Source organism: Eremomyces bilateralis (genome assembly GCF_010015585.1).
Source record: "Eremomyces bilateralis CBS 781.70 unplaced genomic scaffold P152scaffold_17, whole genome shotgun sequence".
In the NCBI taxonomy this organism is placed as follows: Eukaryota; Fungi; Ascomycota; class Dothideomycetes; order Eremomycetales; family Eremomycetaceae; genus Eremomyces; species Eremomyces bilateralis.
The window spans coordinates 231757-253138 of record NW_022985083.1 but is presented as its reverse complement, the minus strand read 5'-3'; the positions used below and the strand labels follow the sequence as shown (position 1 = coordinate 253138).

General features: G+C 53.6%; 7 protein-coding genes across 7 annotated transcripts; 5 read left to right on the top strand and 2 right to left on the bottom strand.

Annotated features, from left to right (window-relative positions):
- Nucleotides 1-81: 81 nt before the first annotated feature.
- P152DRAFT_475441 (uncharacterized protein) lies at nt 82-1881 on the top strand (the record flags this gene model as incomplete). The annotated part of the gene is made up of 3 exons (XM_033681422.1): nt 82-298; nt 394-583; nt 645-1881. The coding sequence occupies 3 exons, from the start codon at nt 82-84 to the stop codon at nt 1879-1881; spliced, it is 1644 nt and encodes a 547-aa protein (XP_033532241.1).
- Nucleotides 1882-2251: 370 nt separating this feature from the next.
- Nucleotides 2252-5235, bottom strand: P152DRAFT_90701 (acetyl-CoA synthetase-like protein). The gene is made up of 5 exons (XM_033683336.1): nt 4973-5235; nt 4717-4854; nt 4032-4454; nt 3487-3902; nt 2252-3414 (listed from the first exon to the last, which is right to left on the bottom strand). The coding sequence occupies exons 1-5, from the start codon at nt 5042-5044 to the stop codon at nt 2622-2624; spliced, it is 1842 nt and encodes a 613-aa protein (XP_033532240.1). The 5' UTR covers nt 5045-5235; the 3' UTR covers nt 2252-2621.
- Nucleotides 5236-9010: 3775 nt separating this feature from the next.
- Nucleotides 9011-9650, top strand: P152DRAFT_460305 (uncharacterized protein). The gene has a single exon (XM_033679871.1). The coding sequence runs from the start codon at nt 9480-9482 to the stop codon at nt 9639-9641; it is 162 nt and encodes a 53-aa protein (XP_033532239.1). The 5' UTR covers nt 9011-9479; the 3' UTR covers nt 9642-9650.
- A 2004-nt stretch (nt 9651-11654) lies between these two features.
- On the top strand, nt 11655-13368 carry P152DRAFT_467658 (integral membrane protein TmpA; the record flags this gene model as incomplete). The annotated part of the gene is made up of 3 exons (XM_033680783.1): nt 11655-11818; nt 11984-12307; nt 12366-13368. The coding sequence occupies 3 exons, from the start codon at nt 11655-11657 to the stop codon at nt 13366-13368; spliced, it is 1491 nt and encodes a 496-aa protein (XP_033532238.1).
- A 1745-nt stretch (nt 13369-15113) lies between these two features.
- Nucleotides 15114-18381, top strand: P152DRAFT_475438 (uncharacterized protein; the record flags this gene model as incomplete). Its single annotated transcript, XM_033681421.1, has 4 exons — nt 15114-15132; nt 16871-17709; nt 17761-17955; nt 18004-18381. The coding sequence occupies 4 exons, from the start codon at nt 15114-15116 to the stop codon at nt 18379-18381; spliced, it is 1431 nt and encodes a 476-aa protein (XP_033532237.1).
- Nucleotides 18382-18770: 389 nt separating this feature from the next.
- P152DRAFT_90383 (uncharacterized protein) lies at nt 18771-19836 on the bottom strand. The gene is made up of 5 exons (XM_033683335.1): nt 19713-19836; nt 19609-19663; nt 19446-19551; nt 18993-19382; nt 18771-18935 (listed from the first exon to the last, which is right to left on the bottom strand). Exons 1-5 carry the CDS (start codon nt 19724-19726, stop codon nt 18898-18900), a joined length of 603 nt encoding a protein of 200 aa, XP_033532236.1. The 5' UTR covers nt 19727-19836; the 3' UTR covers nt 18771-18897.
- A 142-nt stretch (nt 19837-19978) lies between these two features.
- Nucleotides 19979-21315, top strand: P152DRAFT_515775 (uncharacterized protein). Its single transcript, XM_033682918.1, has 3 exons — nt 19979-20803; nt 20853-21034; nt 21084-21315. Exons 1-2 carry the CDS (start codon nt 20087-20089, stop codon nt 20946-20948), a joined length of 813 nt encoding a protein of 270 aa, XP_033532235.1. The 5' UTR covers nt 19979-20086; the 3' UTR covers nt 20949-21034; nt 21084-21315.
- The last annotated feature ends 67 nt before the right edge of the window (nt 21316-21382 follow it).

Below are 21382 nucleotides of genomic sequence, written 5' to 3'. Positions count from 1 at the left end.
AAGTCCACATTCCTCCCCAATCACGCCATCCCGCGCCATATACGTCTCTGTCGCCCATTCAGCGTCGGTTTCACTGCGAGGATGCCGGAATATAAACTGAAAGGAATCGATGCCCTGAGTTTGAAGAATGGAGAAAAACTGCAGTTGGAAGTCGAAGGAATTCCAGATGCGAAGGTGCTGCTCGCGAAGGTCAGGGATCGCGTCCATGCGCTGTCGTCGAATTGCACGCATTATGGCGCGCCGTTGGTGAAGGGGGTGTTGACGGGGGAAGGGCGATTGACTTGCCCGTGGCATGGAGGTGAGTACGAGTGCATACCAAGAAACTCGGATCCTCGAGGCCTAGTCAATTGGCTTTGGGCGATGGACTGGGAACTTTGGCTGATTGCTCCGTAGCATGTTTCCATGTGGAGACGGGAGATATTGAGAATGCGCCGGCTTTGGACCCGCTGGCGAAGTATGAGGTCTTTGAGAAGGACGGGGGTGTCTACATTCGCGGGGAAGAGGAGGTTATCAAGGCCAGTCGAGGGCAGTTGAATATCAAATGCCAGGCGCAAGGGAATGAGAAGGTGCTTGTAGTTGGAGGGTAAGTCCGGTCCTCCCTCCTATGGAATCATATACTAACCATGGAATTTGCCAAACAACAGAGGCAGTGGAGCAACTGGAGCCATTGAAGGCCTACGAGGAGGCGGGTACACGGGGCATATTACGGTTATCTCAAGAGAAGGATACCGGCCGATTGATCGTACGAAGCTCTCTAAGGCCCTCCTTGCCGATGTCTCTAAGATCGCATGGAGGCCGGTGGATTTTTACAAGGACGCAAGCATCGACATAATCGACGACGAAGTGTCGAAGATCGACTTCAATTCCAAATCTGTCTCTACCAAATCTGGGAAGACCCACGACTACACCAAACTGGTTCTCGCCACGGGCGGCTCGCCTCGCTGGCTGCCATTGCCAGGGCTGAAAGGTGACCTCGGCAACGTGTTCGTCCTCCGAGCCATTCCACACGCCAAATCCATCGTGGAAGCGGTCGGCGACAACGGGAAGAAGATAGTCGTCATCGGCAGCTCGTTCATCGGGCTGGAAGTCGCCAACTGCCTCGTTTCCAAAGGCAACGATGTCACCGTCATCGGTATGGAGAAAGCCCCCATGGAGCGCGTCATGGGCGAGAAGGTCGGCAACATTTTCCGCGCCATCCTCGAGAAGAACGGCATCAAGTTCAAGATGGAGGCATCCGTCGAGAAGGGCACACCCAGCGAGACAGACCCCTCGAAGATCGGCGTCGTCCATCTCAAAGACGGTACTCAGCTCCCCGCCGACCTAGTCATCGAGGGCGTCGGCGTCGCCCCCGCAACTGAGTTCCTTAAGGACTCCCCCGAAGTCAAACTCGAAGCTGACGGCTCCATCCTCACCGACGAGTCCTTCGCCGTGCAAGGCCTCTCCAACGTCTACGCCATCGGCGACATCGCCACATACCCGTACCACGGACCGGGTGGAGACGGCAAGCCCGTCCGCATCGAGCACTGGAACGTCGCGCAGAACGCGGGACGCGTGGTGGCGACAGCGATCCAAGGGAAGACGCGGGCAGAGTTCATCCCGATCTTCTGGAGCGCGTTGGGGTCGCAGATGCGGTACTGCGGGAATGTGAACCACGGGTGGGACGACGTGGTGATCGTAGGAGATACGCAAAAGCCGGCGTTCGTGGGGTACTATACAAAGGGGGAGACGGTGGTGGCGGTGGTGAGTATGGGGAAGGATCCGTATATGAGCCAGGCGTCGGAGTTGATGCGGAGGAATAAGATGCCGGGGAAGAGCGAGATTCAGAAAGGGGTGGATATCTTGGAGGTGGCGTTGCCGACGGAGGTAGCAGGAACAGTGTAGGCGGTGGACGAGATGGGCGTGGTTGGGGAGCATGAACACGATGGTCATTAGTACAGTGTATTGTGGTAGCTGTGTCTCCAACGATAGTCCTTGGTGGGACAGGGTGGACGAGAAATGGAAGGGTTCAAGATCGTGCACTTGTAACTATCCACGATTACCGTTATGGTGTGACGCGACAGATCACAGCATCGCCATGCACCAATTGCTCTCAGTCCTCTTTATTTCACGCTTCATTTTGATGCAGGAGACACAGATAGTGTTCTTGACTTTTGTACATGGCCGCATCTGTTGTGTTACGACAGGACGATGGCAATGGGCAATGTTGGAGCCGCAGTGTTGGACAAGAGGACACAAGCTACCACGATATAATAAGCAATAGCAGAAGAGAACAGGCTTAAATCATGAATCTATCTAATGTTGCTAAGTATGTATGACCATTCCGCCGTCGTCATATCATAAGCTAAACAGTATATGCAGTAATCGTATCTATATCCCATCGCCATGAGCTGTTCGCACAAAGGATATCATGAATAATTATGCCTTCCCCATCCGGCCATCCGTCCAACTCAGTAAGAGCCGACATCCATTCCGTCCTCCAAGGCGCCAGGCAAACTACAAGTGAGTGTCCGAATCTAAGCAATTGAACTCCGCCGAAGGTCGACCAACCGTCGAACCGGAACGAAGTAACCATACCATCTCCATGGTGAAAATTCAAAAGTGCAGGCCTTCCGTACACCTGCCTAGGACTTGAAAAGTCGAGCCCACAGCCCTTTCAACCGCGCCAGCACTGCCCTGAGCACCCCAACCACCGACCCCTTAACCCTTGCCAGGGTCCCCGCCCGAATTTTTTCCTCCCCGCCCTTTCCCTCCCCCCTCTCCAAATCCTCATCCCCACTACCACTACCACTACTACTACTACTCTCATCTCCCGCCCTTTCATCCACCACCACCGCCCCCCTATCCCTCTTGTGCACCGTGTGATCCCCGGACTCCGCCGCCACGCTCCCCACAGGGACGTCCTGCGTCCTCAACAACCTCCGCAGAATCTTCCCGGTGCTGTTCTTCGGGATCTTGTCGATGAACACCACCTCCTCCGGCACCTTATACCGCGCCAGCATCTTCCCCACCCACTTCCGCACCTCATCCCCGGAGACCTCCTGACCCGGCCGCACGACAACGTACGCGCGCGCGTGCTCCGCCACCGCGTCCGGCAACTGCACGCCCACGACGGCGGCATCGAGCACCGCGGGGTGGGTGAGCAGGGTGCCTTCCACTTCGGCGGGGGAGACCTGCCAGCCGCGGACCTTGATGAGGTCTTTGCGGCGGTCGACGATGAAGACGCGGCCGTGGCGGAGGAAGCCCCAGTCGCCGGTTTTGAGCCAGGGGTGGGAGGAGTCGTCCTGGGGGGAGTAGAAGGCGTCGGCGGTCGCGGTGGGGTTCTGGATGTAGCCGAGCATGAGCGAGCGGGAGCGGACGAGGATGTCGCCGGGGGTGTCGTCGGTGGTGACTAGGTCGCCGGACTCGGGCATGATTCTACAGGTAAGCGTCGTTAGTATCTCGGGTAGAAGGGAGGCTAGGCTAGGGGAGGGGGATAAAGTAACATACTGGATCTCGAATCCTTCTACTGGCCGACCAACACTATCGTCCTCCGACTTCTCTCCCCACTGCACGCACGTCACCCACCCCGCTTCCGTCATCCCCCACACCTGGTTAATTTGCGCATCCGGATGCAACTTCTCGTAGAACGGCAACTGATTCTCGTACTTCACGCCCGCGCCGCCCGTCCAGATCTGCCGCAGGGTCGATAAGCTCTCCTTTGTGCATAGCGGCGACTGCGGAACCCCGAGCAGCACCGGTGGCGGCGCGTATGTTTCGGAGATGGCGAATTTCGAAATCGAGGTAATGAAGGCTGCCATGTCGAAACGCCGCATGATATAGATCGGCCAGCCGGCGTGGATGCTGGACGGAACAAGGGGTGTCGCGAAGACGTGGAAGGGCGGGAGAGGGGTAAGCCGTTGGACCTTGGAGTGTGTTAGCGTATGGTCATGAACGTCGTACGGCAGTTCAGTCGGAGAATCGGGTGATTTCCGAGCGTTACATGATTTCCTTTCGGACATGCCTGTCACCCAGGGGCTGGGATATCGACTTACTTCGTAGGGCACCTTCGGATACAACCGTCGCTCTGCCTGCGACACGAGATATGAATGCGGCAGAAACGCTGCCTTTGGCAATCCCGAAGTTCCGCTCGTCGACGCGTACGTCGCAGTCGTCGTGTAGGGATCGTCCACCATCACCCAATCTTCCTCGCCATGTTGGAGCAGCACATCCCACGACTGGAGATGTGGGTGTGTGTTTTCATCATGCACGTCAAATACAAAGATCTTCGACTCCGAGATCCCACATTCCTTCGCGGCTTCTAGGGTGGTGGTGAGCAAGGCCGGCTCGACGATTAGCACCTTAGCTTCCGTCATGGACATGTGGTGGGTGAGCTCATGTGCGGTGTAGGACGGGTTGACACCTGTCCAACGGGCTCCAGTGCCGATGGCACCTAGGTAAATCGCATAGTAAAGGATCTAAAAGGGATTGTCAAAACCGTAAATCCTTCAGTGCCGACGGTAGGCGCAACTTCGACGCAAATGACTTCAAGTAAACGGGAATGATGCCATGCCCAAAAAAAACGTCAAACTATAGGAGACTTTCCGCCTATGTAACTGATTTGAGAAAGATGACGGATAGAATCTGGATTATAAACAACCAGAAAGGGAAAGACCCAAGTGGCCCCCCTATACGAAAAGTGACACGAAATCAAAGTGAAGGAATCAGGGGAACACCAACGTCGTTGAAGGAATTCACGCAGACACAATCGCCCGGTGCAACGCCGATGGCACGCAAACCCGCGACGAGCCTCCGCACGTAGCTCTTGATCTGAGCATGTGAGAGAGCACGAGTAGTGTCCGCAGTGTCAATCAGGATCTATACAGTTGCGGAAGTCAGCGATTCTGCATTTCATATATGAATGCCTCGAAAGTGGAGATGGTGCATGGGGTGCTTGTCTGGGGCAATCAGATGGAGAAAAGAAAAGGGACCGTACAGGTTTATCAGGGTCTGACAACCCTCCTTCTCCTCCGAAGGTCCATGATACAATATCCGTGGTTATAGACATTGTAAATATTTGAATACAAAATCGTGAGATGGGGTGGATGATGGAAGGCTTCGGAGCGGGACTGGCCCGGGGCACATAAATATCACAATCTTGGTATATGCGACAACGAAGTGGTACAATTGCGATTCAGGCGGGCAAAGACGGTCAATCGCTCCTAGGATAACCCGGGGAGTGGAAGATATGATCAGTAAAATCGAAGAGAAGGGGAGAGAAGGCAATGCAGAGCATAGACTGGAGAGTTAGGCATAAATGGGTCGCAGCATATGTATAGGATCCGCCAATTGGCATACAGAATTTGATAGGCGACGATAGGCGACGATATGTACAAGACGGAAAGACAAAAGGGCCGAAGACGTTCGGAAGGGAAAGAGATACACTTGAGATGGCAGCAATGGCAGCAATGGCCGAACAGGAAGCAAAGGCGCCGCCAGAGAGGACACAGCACGACGCCTCCATGGAAAGGTTAAAACCAGCCATTCCCAAGAGGCAAGAAGAAACGACAGGAGGCGATCGAAAGGCGGCGCAAGATCCACTCTTCCACTACCGCTACGGTAGAGGGAATGGGACCCTCCGCCCGGTAGCAAAGTGTTATTAAAGTTAAGTCGGAAGCATTAAGTGTCGGGGTTAGTGTTCAGATGGCATTCGATGGTGCCTGCAAGTGCATCTGTGGCGGTGGAAACGGCCGGGATATGATGTCTCCGTTGGGGTTGCTGGGAGCACCAGATGAGCCAACCGATTGATAGAGAGGACAAGAGGACAATTGGTGGATGTTCTACGGTTGAAATTCGAATGGCTGTTGCTGTGCGAACTTACAGGAGGCTCAATCGACGATGAAGGATAAAAGAATCAAGCGGCCAATAGGCAATAATGCCTACAGCCAGACATAACTAAAGCAATTAGGAACAAGTGCCGAACAACGGTGGGGATGGGGTCCTGTGGTCTGCGGATCATCGACTGGCCTGAGAGTAGTGGAGAAGACTTGTAAAAAAATACAAATAATCAGCAATATCATCAACAGTGAAGGACCGTGACGAACCGGAGATCTTGCTCCTCTTGGTGGGTGAGATTGACGCGAAGGGAGATGATGACACTTATTATGTCCACTCAGCGCGCGAGAAAGGCATATCGCGTTTCTCCAGTCGCCGACGATGATAGATCGTCAACTTTCCAGCCATTTTCTCTCCCGTCGTTGTCCTGTTGTACATTCTGCATCCGCGATCTTCAACAATCACCTTGTCAACTATCAAGTGGTCATTTTCGCGCTTCGACACCGCTCATGATTGACCACTTCACGCGCTACGAAACCAGCCGAGCAATGGATGGATGACATGGATTCGAAGACCCCGGAATCGCGGCTGGGCGGCCTTTGTATATTTACCCAACAGGCTGGTAACCAGACCCCACCTAACACCACCAAATGCACCAGGACTCAGATATTCCCTCACTTTTCCCATGCTTTCGCAAGTTGCGCCGTGGTCCCCGACACGCCAGTCGCCAGTCGCCAGTCGCTCGTCCTGCTCCTGGATCCTTCGCATTCAACCGGTAAAGCTGAAAGCACTACTTGCGACCTCCTCGAACCGTTAAGCTGCGACTGCGTCGACGTTTTGAAATCTGCCGCAGGGAAGTACCTCTACCAAGCAAGTACCGCATCGCTGGGACTCCGCGCTCCCAAGCTCTCTGCTTGCATTGCCGCGGCCAAATCTAGCACTATGCATCAATCTCGACTGCTGTCTGCCGCTCTCCATCCGGCAAATGGATGCCGCCAAACCCAGGTTTGGATTGGGCCAGCGCCCAGCATCACGATCGGTACAGCGGTCGCCCATTCCGGCAATCTGCATTAGATTACCATTCAAGCAAAGCTAGGCTCATCCACATCGTCGGAACAGGATGAGATGTCTCTGCCATGATAGTGAAAGCGAGTCGGGTAGTGTTGAGAGACAAGAGCATCGCTTGCTGACATTGCGGCTCGCTCGATGCATTTTCGCCTCCATCTCCACCTGACGGTGGCGCTGTGGTACGACGCTCGCAGGCCATCTAATCACGCCATGAAGACGCAGAGAATCCGAGATTCGGCGATTGAGTTGATCAGTTGCGGTCTGCAATGGGCAGCGGGGAAAATACCTCTAACCTCACCATTTCGTTGTCACCGGTAGAGTATCGCAGCTCCACCAATCCAATCGGGGACTTCTTCTATGGGCTGTCGACAACGCATTACAGATAGAGAGGACCTTTTCATGCACCACACATTGAAAGGTACGTATGATTCTCAGTCGGTGGTTGCGTAATTGGTGGAGAGTCGTTCCGCTCATGAAGATTGTCTCGTCATTGAGACATACAATCCCCGGTCTGATGGTCCCCCAAGGCCCCCCACTTTCCTGAACCCCTCCTCGACCGAAGTCGGCTAGTGGGCTGGAATCTGGATATGTACTTGTGGACAACCTTGAAGTACTCTACTATATACTCCGCATCAATTCGTTGCTTGATATCTGGATTAGTTCAGCGATACTTGCAGCTACATGGGCCAGAACCCCATTCTTCTATCTGGCACGACGGCTACGTACCGCTTGAGCTCGACGACATCGTCGATCGACGCTTTAGTTTCGACTTGATGGGTTTCCCCGTCTGCGTTTCTGCGAAAGCGACACGACGGTAGACCGAAACTGGCGGCACCGATGATCTGAGACGGGAGAACGAGGGTGTGATCAGCCCAGACTGCACGCTCTTTCCGGAAGTCGGTGGGCGGATCGTGGCAGAAAAGAGTAACCAGAGTCTCGGTCCTGGTCGGATCAAGATGTCCATGTTTGCCCTATTTCGAGGATCGATGAAGCGAATCTCGTATCAGTCGTAGCTCTCCCGGCTACCGGTGCTGATTGTATGTTTGACGCAGGCACCGGATGTTTGTACTACCAGTGTCGATATGAACATGAAACCAGGAATTTCCACGCGCTTGACATGTATGATGTGCTTTGCGCGCCTATTTCTCGGTCCTGGCGAGACTGAAGATGTGGTACGTTTTTGGTGCCAGTGTGGACCAAGACCGCATTCCTAAAAGGCATCCAGAACTCAAACTTGCTCGAGCTGCAGCAATGGAACTAGGGCATAGCAAAGTGACCCGGATCTATGGATAATCGCTTCCTTCAGCGGAGACCTCTTTGCAATAGGTAATTCTCCATCCTGCAGAGTGCAAGTAGCGGCAGGAAGCTATTCCTGTTAAGAATACCCGGCACTCTACTATTGATACCGACTGTAGGGAAAGGTAGGTTCCCCGCTTGAGCAATAATGCTATTCTCCCTTCTGGATAGAAGAGCTGAATCGCCAAAAGTCGCCGAGTATCGAGTTTAGTTCAACCCCCGGCGACGACACCGAGCGGATGCTGCGTCTCCGTCTCTTGATTGTCAGTGCATTATGGCAATATTGTGCAGTCCAATTCCGAGATGTACCGATTAGATCACATACATGCACACCTGATACCCACCATATTCGAGCGCAAAAGCACGAAGGATTGCGGTGGCCGAAGATATCAAATACCGAGGGAGGCATCGCCCTGACATGGAGGTTACACCAACGACGCAAGATCGCGATGGCAGCGTCGCACAAAGAGAAATGTGCCAAGTCCGCTTTGATGGAAGGATGATTAAGAGCTTCCAGAATGAAACCTTGTGTGATCTCATCGAATTGCAAAACCCTCCCCTTTGAATCGAGCGGGCGAACTGAACTGCCAGCCAGCGAGGGGGAAACTGCAACAGTCAACCAATAAGGAAAGTCAGTGGCTGAACAGCAGGTGGCAGGGACAGGGGTAGTTCAACCTCGGCTGGGGTGGTTCATTATTGACGAATTTTATTGGTCAGATAGAATTAGCGTGGTTCGAAATCCCGGGGTCTTGGTCACTCTAATGCAACTTCAATCGACTTGAGAAATTGAGAAATCAGAAATCCCCCCGACCTAGCGCATTAGTTATCATCTTAACACGCCCCAAACGGTCCGGAGTCTTCGAGAATATTTCATGGCTAGGCGCCGAGCTAGGGTCTCCTATCGCTACTATTTCCTCCCGCTTTGCCGGTCCGGGGCGCGCTCACTTGCATGCTTCCACTACGCACCGTCCAGCAACGTATCATGAGGAAAGTCCGAAATACCTTTCAGTGAGGGTCACCCCATGACCAAGTGATGTCTGAGATAGCAGCCGTCTCGAGTGATCGTGTCAAATCAATACGAGATCTAGCGGACGCCCAAGGAACATCGATCCCGCAGCATTGCCAATCGTAGAGAAAATGAGATCGAGGCGCATCCGGCCCGAGTAACCTGGGCGCACATCTGGGATTTGGTACGAAGAATGAAGAGGTGTGGTTGCACAGCCGGACGATCGATGCGGGGAGATTACCAATGATCGAGGACGTCGCACCAAAGTCGTTGATACTGACACGAATGAATCAATGAAATGGTTTGGAGGACGAACACGGCAACGTCGCCCTGGACCGTTGCTGTGTATGAGCGGTTCCGTGCGATTGTGTTCGGTGTAATCCAAATCTTGCTCGGCCACAAAACCGTCGAAGAAGAAATTTGTAACACTGTGGTCGTTGGACTGGGATTGGAGATTTAATTTGATACAAGGGAACCGGGCAGGTCCGCCTGTGAATAATACTGCGAAACCTGGTAACTGGTACCTAACGGAAAACTAATAACCTCTTCCTGCGTTATATTTATTATTTACCTACCCTGGTATGGTGAGGGACAAGGTGACGTGAGCGTGGCCACTGGCGACACTGTAGCATCCGGCTGCTGTTATAGAGTCAATTGGCCTTCATGAAGGCTGGCAATGGTATTGATGGCCTGATATATGACCAGTTGACTCGTCGACGCAGAGGGCACGAAATGAGTCGTATTCCGTAATGTTTGAGTGTTGCTGAAGCGCAGAGGAATGGTTCGTAGACGCAAGCGATGCAAAGCCAGTCGGATATAGCAGACTCAATCGCTCGAGGACATCCGACACTCCGAGTGGTTGGAGAGGAGCCATGATGGGGTCTGAATAATCTGTTAGCCGTTAGGGCCTTTAGGGTGATATTAGCGGGCCGGCTTGTCGGAAGGGTCCGTGAGAGCTCGCTAGGAACACTCAACATGGATTGATGGATGTATCGTCGCTCTTCAGTTTCTGTCTCCCAGTATTCTCGACTTGTTCTCCCGCCCCAAAGGGCGAACAACGGTCGAACACAAAGTCACTAAGTCACCATATCACCGCATCTCCGTTGCATACGGAGTACGGAATACTTGCATCTCATCTTATTCCTCTCATCCAACCACATGTCCGTATCGAATCCCCTCGATATCGCCCCTTCAACCCGACCCCAATCACATTCGAAACCCCATCATCACATTATCCACGTTTTATTCCCACCCCAGAAGCCTAACCCAATTCAACTGGGACTTTCTCGGCGCTATTCCTCTCCAATTTGGTCGTTCATCTAATCGTCGGCCACACTTCCTGATTCGAATTTGTTGAGCCCCTGCTAACTGATCCTGCAAGCCGCTATCCACATGCAGCACTCACTCCACCTTCCCCGGCTACTCTTTGACTTTTTGAGTCTCGTCGTTAATCCTTACCAGTTTCCCGCTGCAGCAGAATCCAAATTGTGCATGCAGGTTGCAGAAAGAATATTGTAGTAGCTCGCTTTTTGTCCGTCGTTCATATTACCCCGTGTGTGGTCCCCCACAAGCCCTGATTACTGTGATTAGCGATTAGTCTCCTCAATTGTTCAATGCCTTTGATTTGCCCGTGGCTGGCGAAGATTGGTCCGAGCCGTATCTTCTGGTTCTCTCTGGGGCGGCCACCTTAGCCACAGCGATCAGCGACCCATTTCGTCACGGGCCACTCCCTGAGCGGTTCATGCACTTCATGGTGTTCGCGCCTTCACGGCCCACAGGGTACCAGTAGTCCCATTTACCCAGCACGGATTACGACGAAACCATCGGTAGTGGTGCGGTACCGATACCATACGACCACTGCCATGGGAGGATGGATCCATGCATGCGTGAATTTTTGACTTGTTCCTCTGTCCACCTGAAAACCATCTTCGAACCTGATCTGCGCCTCATGTACGACGTTACCCCGATACCACGGTCTAATTGGGCCCGTTAGATTCACTTTCGGTCAGGCGTCAGGTATATGGTCACTACGGTAGCAGCAAAGTCCCCGTTCTTTGTCACCGTATCGAGTCATTCCCAGTCGGGCGAAGAATCCCATGTCCCGGTCGGTGGTCACTGGCCATTCAGCATTCTCGAGACTGCCCTGAGTTGAGTGAGTGGCGAGTGCCATTGATGGCTTCCCGAGTTTCCCAATCCGTCGGTACGCAAGTTCCCACATGCGAAAGTTCGATTCAATTGAGTCCGTGTCTTTGTCTTCGCCGTCCTCGTTGCCGTTGCTAGGGACCTGTATTTTCATTTCGCTATACCCTAACCGTCTGCGGCTCTTAAATGGCGACTCTTGACCCTCTGTCCATTTTCTCGACACGTCAATTCACTTGCATCCCACCACCTACGTATACTCCCCCCTCTTCCTTTCCTCTCTCCCCCTCTTCCTTTCCTCTCTCCCCCCTCCTCTGGGGCCCTCATCAAACACATGGAGCCAAGCGATACCACGTCCAGGCATGCGCCCTCTCCATCCGACACCACCACCATCATCGTCACTCCCGCCCCTAACGAACCGATCAATGGCGGATTCTCCGCCGCACAGTTCGCCGATTACGAGAAACGATTGAAGGTGGCATCACCAGACGCTCCGTCGTCCGTCGCCAACCGCGTGTCGTTCAATGAGGATGAGATCGAGAAAAGCTTCAAGCAAGCGGGAAGCCTGGAGAATGGCCTTGCACCTCCATCTCATGCACATGTACGAACAGACAGTCAAGCGTCATTTCGAACCGACGTCACTGTCAGTACCAGTGCATGTAGCACCGCATCCACCGTTCCCGAGAAGCGGCAGAGCCGGTTCGTTCGCAATATACGCCACACCTCCCTCAACGTGTATCGCCGGCTCTTCTCGATCGTCTTCCTCCTGAACGTCGTCGGTTTGATCGTGCTTCTAGCCCTGAATAAGACATCGGCGAAGATCGACATAGCCCACGTGGCTACCGCGGCGTCGGCAAATATCCTCGTGGCCATCACCATCCGCCAGGACTATGTGGTGAACTTCATGTTTCGGACGTGCTGGCTCGTGCCTCTCTCTGCACCGCTACGCCTTCGACGTATGTTAGCGAAGATCTACGAGCATGGCGGGTATGTTTTAATTTACCCGTAGAGGTTCATGGGAGGGTTGACTGACAGTTGTGAACAGGGTCCATTCCGGTGCAGGCGTGGCGGGAACTGTCTGGCTGATCCTCCTGACCGTATTGATTACCATCAACTTTGTAGATCATTCCATGCGATCGATCCCAGTTCTGACTTTCAGCTATGTCCTGTTGCTCCTTCTCCTGACGATCATCGTTTTTGCGTACCCCCGATTCCGATTCATGTCACACAATTCGTTCGAGATGACGCATCGGTTTGCTGGATGGACCGGTGTCGCGCTCTTCTGGGTGGAGCTTCTCTTGATCGCACACGAACTCTCGACCCGCAGCCATCGAAACATGGGCATCGAGCTCATCCACCAGCCCACGTTCTGGTTCCTCTCCGCAATCACCTTCAACATCCTCCTCCCCTGGCTACGTCTCCGCAAATGGACATTCCGTCCTGAAGTCCTCTCCAACCACGCTTTACGCCTTCACTACGACAAGACCCTAAAACCCTTCTCCGGCCTCGCCATCAGCGACAACCCTCTCTTCGAATGGCATCCCTTCGCCACCTTCCCCGCCGTCGACGGTGCCCCCGGCGGCAGCATGATCATCTCCGACGCCGGCGACTGGACCAAATCGGCCATCATGAACCCCCAGACCAAATACTGGGTGAAGGGGCTCCCGAAAACCGGCGTCCTCAGCATGGCCTGCATCTTCCGCAACGTCGTCGTCGTCACTACCGGCTCGGGCATCGGCCCATGCCTCTCCTTCCTCACCGACGCCTCCCGACGCCAGCCGGCCCGCGTGCTCTGGTCGACCCCCAGCCCGCTACGGACGTTCGGGCAAGGTATCGTGGATGCAGTGCGCAGCGCCGATTCCGAGGCGGTGATCATCGACACGCGGGCGAGCGGGCGACCGAACATGGTGGAGATCACGTATCGGATGTACGTGGAAAGCGGGGCGGAGGCGGTGTTCGTGATCTCGAATCCGCGGCTGACGCGGAAGATTGTGTATTCGATGGAGAGCCGGGGGGTTCCTGCGTTCGGGCCGGTGTGGGACTCATGAGGCTCCTTCCCCTGAGTTACGGATTGATTCCGAGCTCTTGTTTGACTTGTTGTTTTTTCTTCGGAGTTCCATGGCGGCATGCTAGACGGGTGGGTATGCACCCTTGAACATTGATGGTCCTCAGGGACGGGTCGGCGGCAACGGGACGGCGACCCGGTGTCGGGATCGGGATCGGGATCGACGGAATTAGGACGGCTCACTCCGTGTTCGGATCGGTCATTTGCTTCGGAAATATGTCGTTCATCCCACCGGGTTCGGGAATGGACGGGATATCACGCACCACTCTTTTATGCATCAGATACCCCCACATTGTTTCTCTCCTCTGCTTCGATTTGCTTGCTTCTTGCTTCGTGTCTCGTCCACCGCATATCTCCTCCTGTCAGCTAACTCCATGACGGTCGAGTCGAGTCGAATCGGATGGGTGAGGAACGGCAAGGCACGGCACGGCATTTATACACGAGCGGAATTCTTCCTTCGTTTGGTGGGCGCTTTTGGGCTTTTTGGCGAGAAACGGAAAAAACGAACTCAACGAGTATGAATTTACGAGAAGATAGGTTCTTCCCCACGACATTCATTCACACGACATTCTTAACGATCATTACGGAACGATGATTTTGCACGATTCGATGTCTTTGCGGCCGTGTCGGGACAGGGCTTGTCAGGACAGGACCAGATGCGAAAGAAAAGGACTGGACTGGGCGAGGTGAGACATGGAACATGTTCGATCGAAAGCCAAAAAAGGGCAGGAAAATCATGTATTTATGAACCTATGAGAAACCCTCTGCACTTAAATCCAATCTCACGTCACCTTCCAACCTTTCCCATCCGAACCACATATATGATATGCCCAATCACCGCCATTCCCAACAGAATTCTCTGGCTTCCCGCCGTCTGATTCCTGGAGATATCACCGCCTTGCGAACGGCGTGCGGCGCGGCTGTGGTGTTTTCGTGTCGATTTCTATATCCCGGTTGCGGGTGCGGTCATGATTGGTAGGGTGGGGCGGAGACCAACAATTCGGGCGGGTTGGTGCCCGATGGGGTTCCGGATGCGGACATAGGGCATAAAGAGTCGAGGGCTACGGGGAGAATTTGATTAACTTCTGAAGAACGAACGGGGGGTTGAGTGAGTGACGTGTGGTGCAGGTGGGATACGGGATACTTTTCTGATGAGGTGGATATATGGCGACGTACAAGCACTAAGCAGGCGATAGAACCATTATATGCTCTGTCAAGCTGCTTAATTCATGAAGACGTAGAGATATCTTGACGAGAATACCTCACACCATAGCCTATCCTCATAACCGAAGCCATGTACCCCGACATGAACACGAATAGAAAGCCAATTGCGGCGGTTCTGCCATGTTCTGGCCGCCATCCCTCCATCTTACCGTGTTATATCGAGCAATGACGATCTATATCGGTGGCCGTAGTACGACAACTCTGCTCTCCCGCGTTAACACTCTGCTTGTTGTGTGGCATTCGCTGTATGCCCCTGTCACCGTGTGTGGAGTCCGGTTCCAAGCAGTGGGGTGGAAGGATTTATAAGAATAAAGGAAACGAGAGACATGCACCTAAACAGCCTAACTCGGTGGTTGATCGACATGGTGTAGACATGAGGCCTCGATTAGAAAGGTTGGATGGAGTGAGAAGGAAGGACATAAGGAGACAGAAAGGAAAGGAAGCGATAGATGGTATGAGGTGCTTTGTGAATGATTTCGGGGAATCAAAAGCAGGATATTGTCCATGGACGAGACGGTGGAGGGTAATGGACGGATCGGACTTGTTGCGGTCCTCAATGTTGTTGTCGACTGTCAGTGGAGTATAGTAATCTCCATACGTAGTATTCCGCTCCGCTCCGCGCCTCTGCTATGTATGGAACCGTAGTGAGACTGTTCGGGTGATCCTAGAGTCTAGATTCAGCGCCTTGGTCAGAGCCGAGAAGACGGCCAGGAAGAGCCGAACATCATCTTGTCAACACAATTGCCAATCGCAATGGTATTATGTGAGATATGCAGTCCATCGTACAGCGCTTCTGGATAGATACAACCCTATCAGTTTGTGCTGACCTGGTTGGTTTTGCGTGTCAGGACTCTAGACAGCGGAACTGTTCAACCGCAAGACGCCAAGAACCGGTAGAAGTCATCTCCCAATACCAAGGATCCGTCTCCTTAGCCTCATCTCGGGAACCCTGGATTCGAGATCGGTCCCAGAAACGAGCATCCGGAGGGAGGGACGACGCGTCGACATCGGCGGAACGGGGGGTTGGTTCCTTGTTTCGTCCAACTCTCGATGTTTATGAAACTTCGGAAATTACTGGGTGGACATGCACTGCTGTGACGGGGAAGCTGCTTCAGTTCATCAGATTATTCGCATTCCGTCATCGTCGGAGATGGGAGCAGTCCAGGTCGCGTGTTTAATAGGAGAGAGGCCCTGTTCGTTGTTCGACTGCGCCTCAACCACATGCTTCTCAGTTCTCAGCAGAGTTGAAACAACCAACTCTAACGACTCTAGCTCCGAAGGGAACTCTCGCGCTCAGTTATCCGTAATCCGATGTAACCAGTGGGAATCCGATCCGATTTACTGGCGTGGCTGAGTATTATTATTAGTTCCGCCTCAGCCTCTCCACATCTATGATCTCCTCCACTGAACCAGCCGTCAAGATCCAGAACCAGACAGAGAGCGAAAGACCCTGATTATTAGTTAGGCCTTAACATTCATTCCATCCAACTTCAATCCTCCTCATCAACCGTGAATCCATTTTTCTGCTATCTTACCGTTCCTCCTTCTGGTAGAACTGTTCCTCTCGTTTCTGTTGAACCTTAAATCTGAAACATCCCGACTCTCGCTCTGGTGTTGCTGTTACAACCACCAAAGGATCGAGCCACCCACCTGCAACAGGTTTCACCATCGCTGTCAAGCCTCATCTGCCGAGACTTTCGCGCCGTCTTCCGCCGTTTCCGACTCTCTGCCTTTTCGCTGACATTCTCAACTTCGTAAGGGACGGTAGTTGGCCTCGTGGTTGTAATATTGGACAACCAAAGGCTTTCTTTGCCTCGACAATTCCGCCGTGGGCAGAGCATCGGATTCTTCACCAGCTTACCTATCCCATCGGATCCGATCTAACGGCAGGCGGATATTCCTACACCGCCGCATTCTCAGCCTTCTGTTGGATTGGCTTGACCTGTTACACACTGACACGGCCAACATCACCCCAATCTCCTATCGTTACATCTCTCATCTTCTTCATTTAATCAAGAAGGTCGAATCCTTTCGTCCGCGGAAGTCGACTCGAACGGTTCCGGCTTACATTCACTTGCACCGGGCATCCACTCAACCGTGCCATCATTTCGACGCCGAATTTAACGTCACACGACAGTATTCCTTAACAAAGAACGCCACGATACCCCTATCAACGACTTCACCCATAGAGGCTTGGCCACCGACACAGTCAAGCCTCCCAGTGTATCATCATTGACTGCGATCCTCTCTGAACCTTCCAGAATTCACGCTTCCCAGTACCGGAAGCCGCAACACCGCCAATATTCATCCCAAAACGAGCCCCGAATCCCGGGCGGCCCTTCTCGCGGAAGCGCCCTCGCAACCCATTGACACCTCATACCAACCATACATCCATCCAGCCCCCAGCGGACCATATTCTCGGACCTCCGCGAACTTCGCTCCCGCTCTCTCTCCGCAACCGCTCTCCTACAACCCCCAGGATCCCCAACCGCCAGGCGGCTTCCACGACCGCGAAGGCCTAACGACGGCCTACACCGGCCCCAAAAATCGACGCAAGATGAAGTTTTACATCCCGACCTCGGCATGGACGTGGACGTTCATGCTGACGACCATCTTCCAGGCGATCATCGCGCTCGGGCTAGAATCATATGTATTTGCGCGATTCCAATTGGATTTGAGGAATCTGCATGAAAACGCCAACAGTGACAAGCAGACGGAGACGCGGTCGATCCCCACGTACCTCTCGTTGCTGATATTCGGGCTCGTGTACCAGCTGTGGTTGGTGTACGATGCGTTGCGGTTGAAGAACACGATTCAAATCATCGGGATCTGCCTCTATAACCTGGGGATTATGGTGTATACGTCCATTCAGCTGGACCAGATCCGCGACGCGGTGGAGGTGTTGTCGGGAAGGGATCAGATCGATATGACGTACTGGAATCAGGTCAAGAACATCTTGATCGCGGTCCCGGTCGTGATTGCGCTGGGGACCGCACTGATGAGCTTCGTGGCGTGGAAGTTATATGGGGAGTTCGCCTGGACCATCTATAAGCAAATCAGTGCGGATCTACGGTTGAAGAGGAACTATTTGATTTTCCAGGTTGGTCTTCTACACCCTCCAAACATCTAGCCACTAACCATTGTCCAATAGATCTACATCGCGCTGCTAAAGTTCGATTTCTTCTTCTTCCTCGGCTTTACCATCCAGTTCATTGTCGTCGTCAATAACACCACCGACGTGGAGTTCATCCTCACCATCATCGCCATCCCCATCACCATCATCATCCTCTGCATGGCCGCATACTGGGTCAAGCGCGAAAACATCGTCGGCATGATCATCATCATCGTAGGTCCCCCCTCCACCCATCCCCACCCCTGAAACTAACCCCCCTAGGCCCTCTGGCACGTCTTCCTCGCCTACTTCCTCTTCAAGCTCATCCGCATGTACTCCACCGACCCCCGCCGCATGGAAGACTACCGCCCTGCCCGCCGCACCCTCACCTCATTCGCCGTCATCACCATCATCCTCCTCATCGTCACCATCACCATCGCCATCTGGTGCACCCGCAACTTCAACACCGGCCTCAAGCCGCACATCGTCTCCGGCCGCAAGAAGCGGGGAGACAGCAACGAGCCCGCCCAGGAGTGGCAGGACGATCGGTATGAGGGCTACGCGTCGTATGGTGAGCCGGGGAAGGCGGCGCCGGGGTACAGGCCGTCAGACGTGCCGTTGTCGAACCACCCAGGCGGGAGCCGGTTCCAGATTGATTAAGGAAGCATAGCATGTTGATTTACTGCGTTTTTGAAGGAACACCGCTTTGGACGATGTTTTAGCCTATAGTAAAAGAGCCTAGGGGGTGGTTAGATGGGACGATATGACACGAACAGTTCTAGACTGTACAGTAGCGGCAGCAGTGCGATTTCTTGTGTTCGGGGACGGATTGGGCTTTTCATGATACCACGGTCCTTTGAGAAAAAGCGATCTATGACCTCTATATTTTGTTTTTCGTTCCTTGTGATTGCTCCATCAGTCATCTGGGGCTCTCTCCTGTTGTTGTACCTGTTAGATACCCTGGTGACGTTCGTCCACTGAAGCTGTTGCCGCTTTCCATTTAAATTGAACTCCTTTTGATCGTCGCTCTTGATCTTCTCTTCCTTGCTGTCTTGATGTATGTTGCTCCTGGTCTATTTAAACCGACTTATTCAATAGTACGCCATTCCAATGGCCCGTCCAGCGGACATCACCCTCCCATTGTGTATTCGCGTCCACCAAACAACGATCCAAGGTTCACTGGCTGTTGATATAGCTCAAATAGCAGTTCCAACCTACACCTCGTTAGCCCCCGCCCAAAAGACCGAAAAAAAGCAAGACCCAAAACTCACCCAACGCCACCACATTCACCACCAACACCCGATGCTCCAACGGCACCCACCCAAAATTCACCACCTGCACCCCAGGCCACACCAAAAAATTCTTCTTCATCCCCGTCCACCACGTCTTCCGCAGCTTCTCCCGCGCGCTGCCCCCCTCCAAGTACGCCATGCTGCTCAGGAACACCGCCATGTTCGTCGGCGCGAACACCGCCTGGTCGAGCGCCACGCGCGCAAGGATCGTCGGGAAATGGCGCGCCGGGGCGGGCGGCGGGAGGGGGATGGAGATGGGGTCGGTCGGCGGGCGGGTGCCGGTGGGTTGGGGGGGGACGAGGGCGGGGCGTTGGAGGTTGACGCGGGAGAGAAGGCGGTACCAGAAGGTGGCGGCGGGGCCGAAGACAGCTGTTGCGAGGTGTTAGAAGAGGATGGTTCTCGCGTGGGGATTGGGGATAAATGAATAAATACCGCCGCCGTAGCCGGCCATTCGACCGGTGCGTGAGAAGTCGTGTTTGTTGAGGCCGCGCTTTTCGACGGCTTGTTGGGCGAGGGTGTCGCCGGCTGCGAAGAGGACCTAGGGGGCGAGGGTGAGCGGAAGTCTCTAATTGGGATCTTAGGATACTTTACGTACGGCGGTAGTAATACTCTGAGTCAATATCGGCCGAGCGGCCAGCTTCGCTTGGTACCTGATGGGTGTTAGGGGCTACTGGATTGGTAATGGATGAGGGGACGTACCAGCGGAGAACCATGATGGGGAGATTTAATGAACTTTAATATGAGTTAATAGGAGGGTATATAGGGCCAATTGGAGTTTTTGTTCATATAAACAGAGTAGTGTTATGGATGATAGACGTTGGTGATATAGGTATTGAATTTGAAGCCCCCCGACCGCACTGACGTCAATTGCTTTTTGCTGAGTTGATCCCCTTGCAGTTGGCGGATCGATTTCCTCTTTCGATGCATCCGAACCACAAGTCACAAGTCACATCTATTCCATAAGATCAGCATTTCACATCCGCTTTGCTTTTCTGTGGTAACCGACAATTCGAGAATCTCTATTGTTGCAATATCTAACCCCCACATGTATCCCGTCTGAACTTACCATCGAGATGTCCGATCCACCCACCAAACGCCGACGCGTCGACGCAGCGCAGAGCACCCTGAGGAAGCCATTCAGGTCCCCATTGAAGACGAAGACCGATTCCCTGAATACCTTTACTCCGGCGCCTTCTCCACTCCGCAATGTCAAGGCTACTGTAGCTACGGTTCCATCACCAACCAAACTGCCTCCATCACCCACCACCACCACCACCACCACCACCACCACCACCACCGAGTCCCCCACTGAAACTCCCACCAACAACCCAACCACCAACACCCTCCCCTCCCTCACCTCCGCCGATAAATCCACCATCGCCACCCTCACCACTCACCTCACCGCCCTCCGCCGCCAACAAACCACCACAACCAGCGACATCGACATTCTCACGACCGCGCTGGCCGTCACGACGCAGAACAAAGACGCTGAGCTAGAGGCGCTAGTCGGCAAGTGGCGCGCGGCGACGAGGACGGCGGCGGAGGAGATGTGGGCGACGGCGAGGGAGAAGGTGAATGGGATGGGGGGGGTGGGGGCGTGGAGAGAACGGGAGCGGGAGAGGAGGAGGAGGGTGGAGGAGTTTAGTAGTGGGGGGTGGATGGATGAGAGGGGGGATGATGAGAGGGGGGGGGAGGAGGGAGGGGGGGATGACAATGATGGGGAAGAGGGGGGTGAGGATGAGAGAGAGGATCGGGGGGAGGATGGGTTGTTGGACGGGCCGGATGATGAGGTGAGTTACTGATAGAATGAGCTTGGTGGGTTAGGCTAATTGTTGGCAGTCGTTTACGATGGGGATGATGCTCCGGATGATGGGCATCGAGTTCGGGACGGTCGGGTATGATGACGACCGGGAGGCGTGGAGCGAGGCCACTTGATGACCGAGGGAGTCCATGGCTTCTTTTACACTCTATGGCTCCTCTTGACCATGCTACGAGAAGGTTGTCGCTGATTCTCTCTTCACGTATGGTCCTGCGCTATCCGGGTCGTGACCAGCTCCTGACTTTCTCCAGATATTCTATATTCTTTGCGTGCTTTATGATGAAATGAGGCATGATGTTTATTGCCTCTTTTCTCGAGACGCTACTCGTACTCGGTTTATTATAGGGGATATGACCGGCGTGGATGGCCGAGTGGTGAACCGTCACGTATTCAGAGAGCAGCATGGAGTTTAAAGACAGGACTTCTATAGATACCCACCACGATTTATGTCTATGAAATTCAAATAAATATGATCTCGTTCCCTTTAAGAACCTCTCTGGTACGTTTCGACTTCATTTTCGTATGCTAATTGCATGTTCTGTGACGTTTT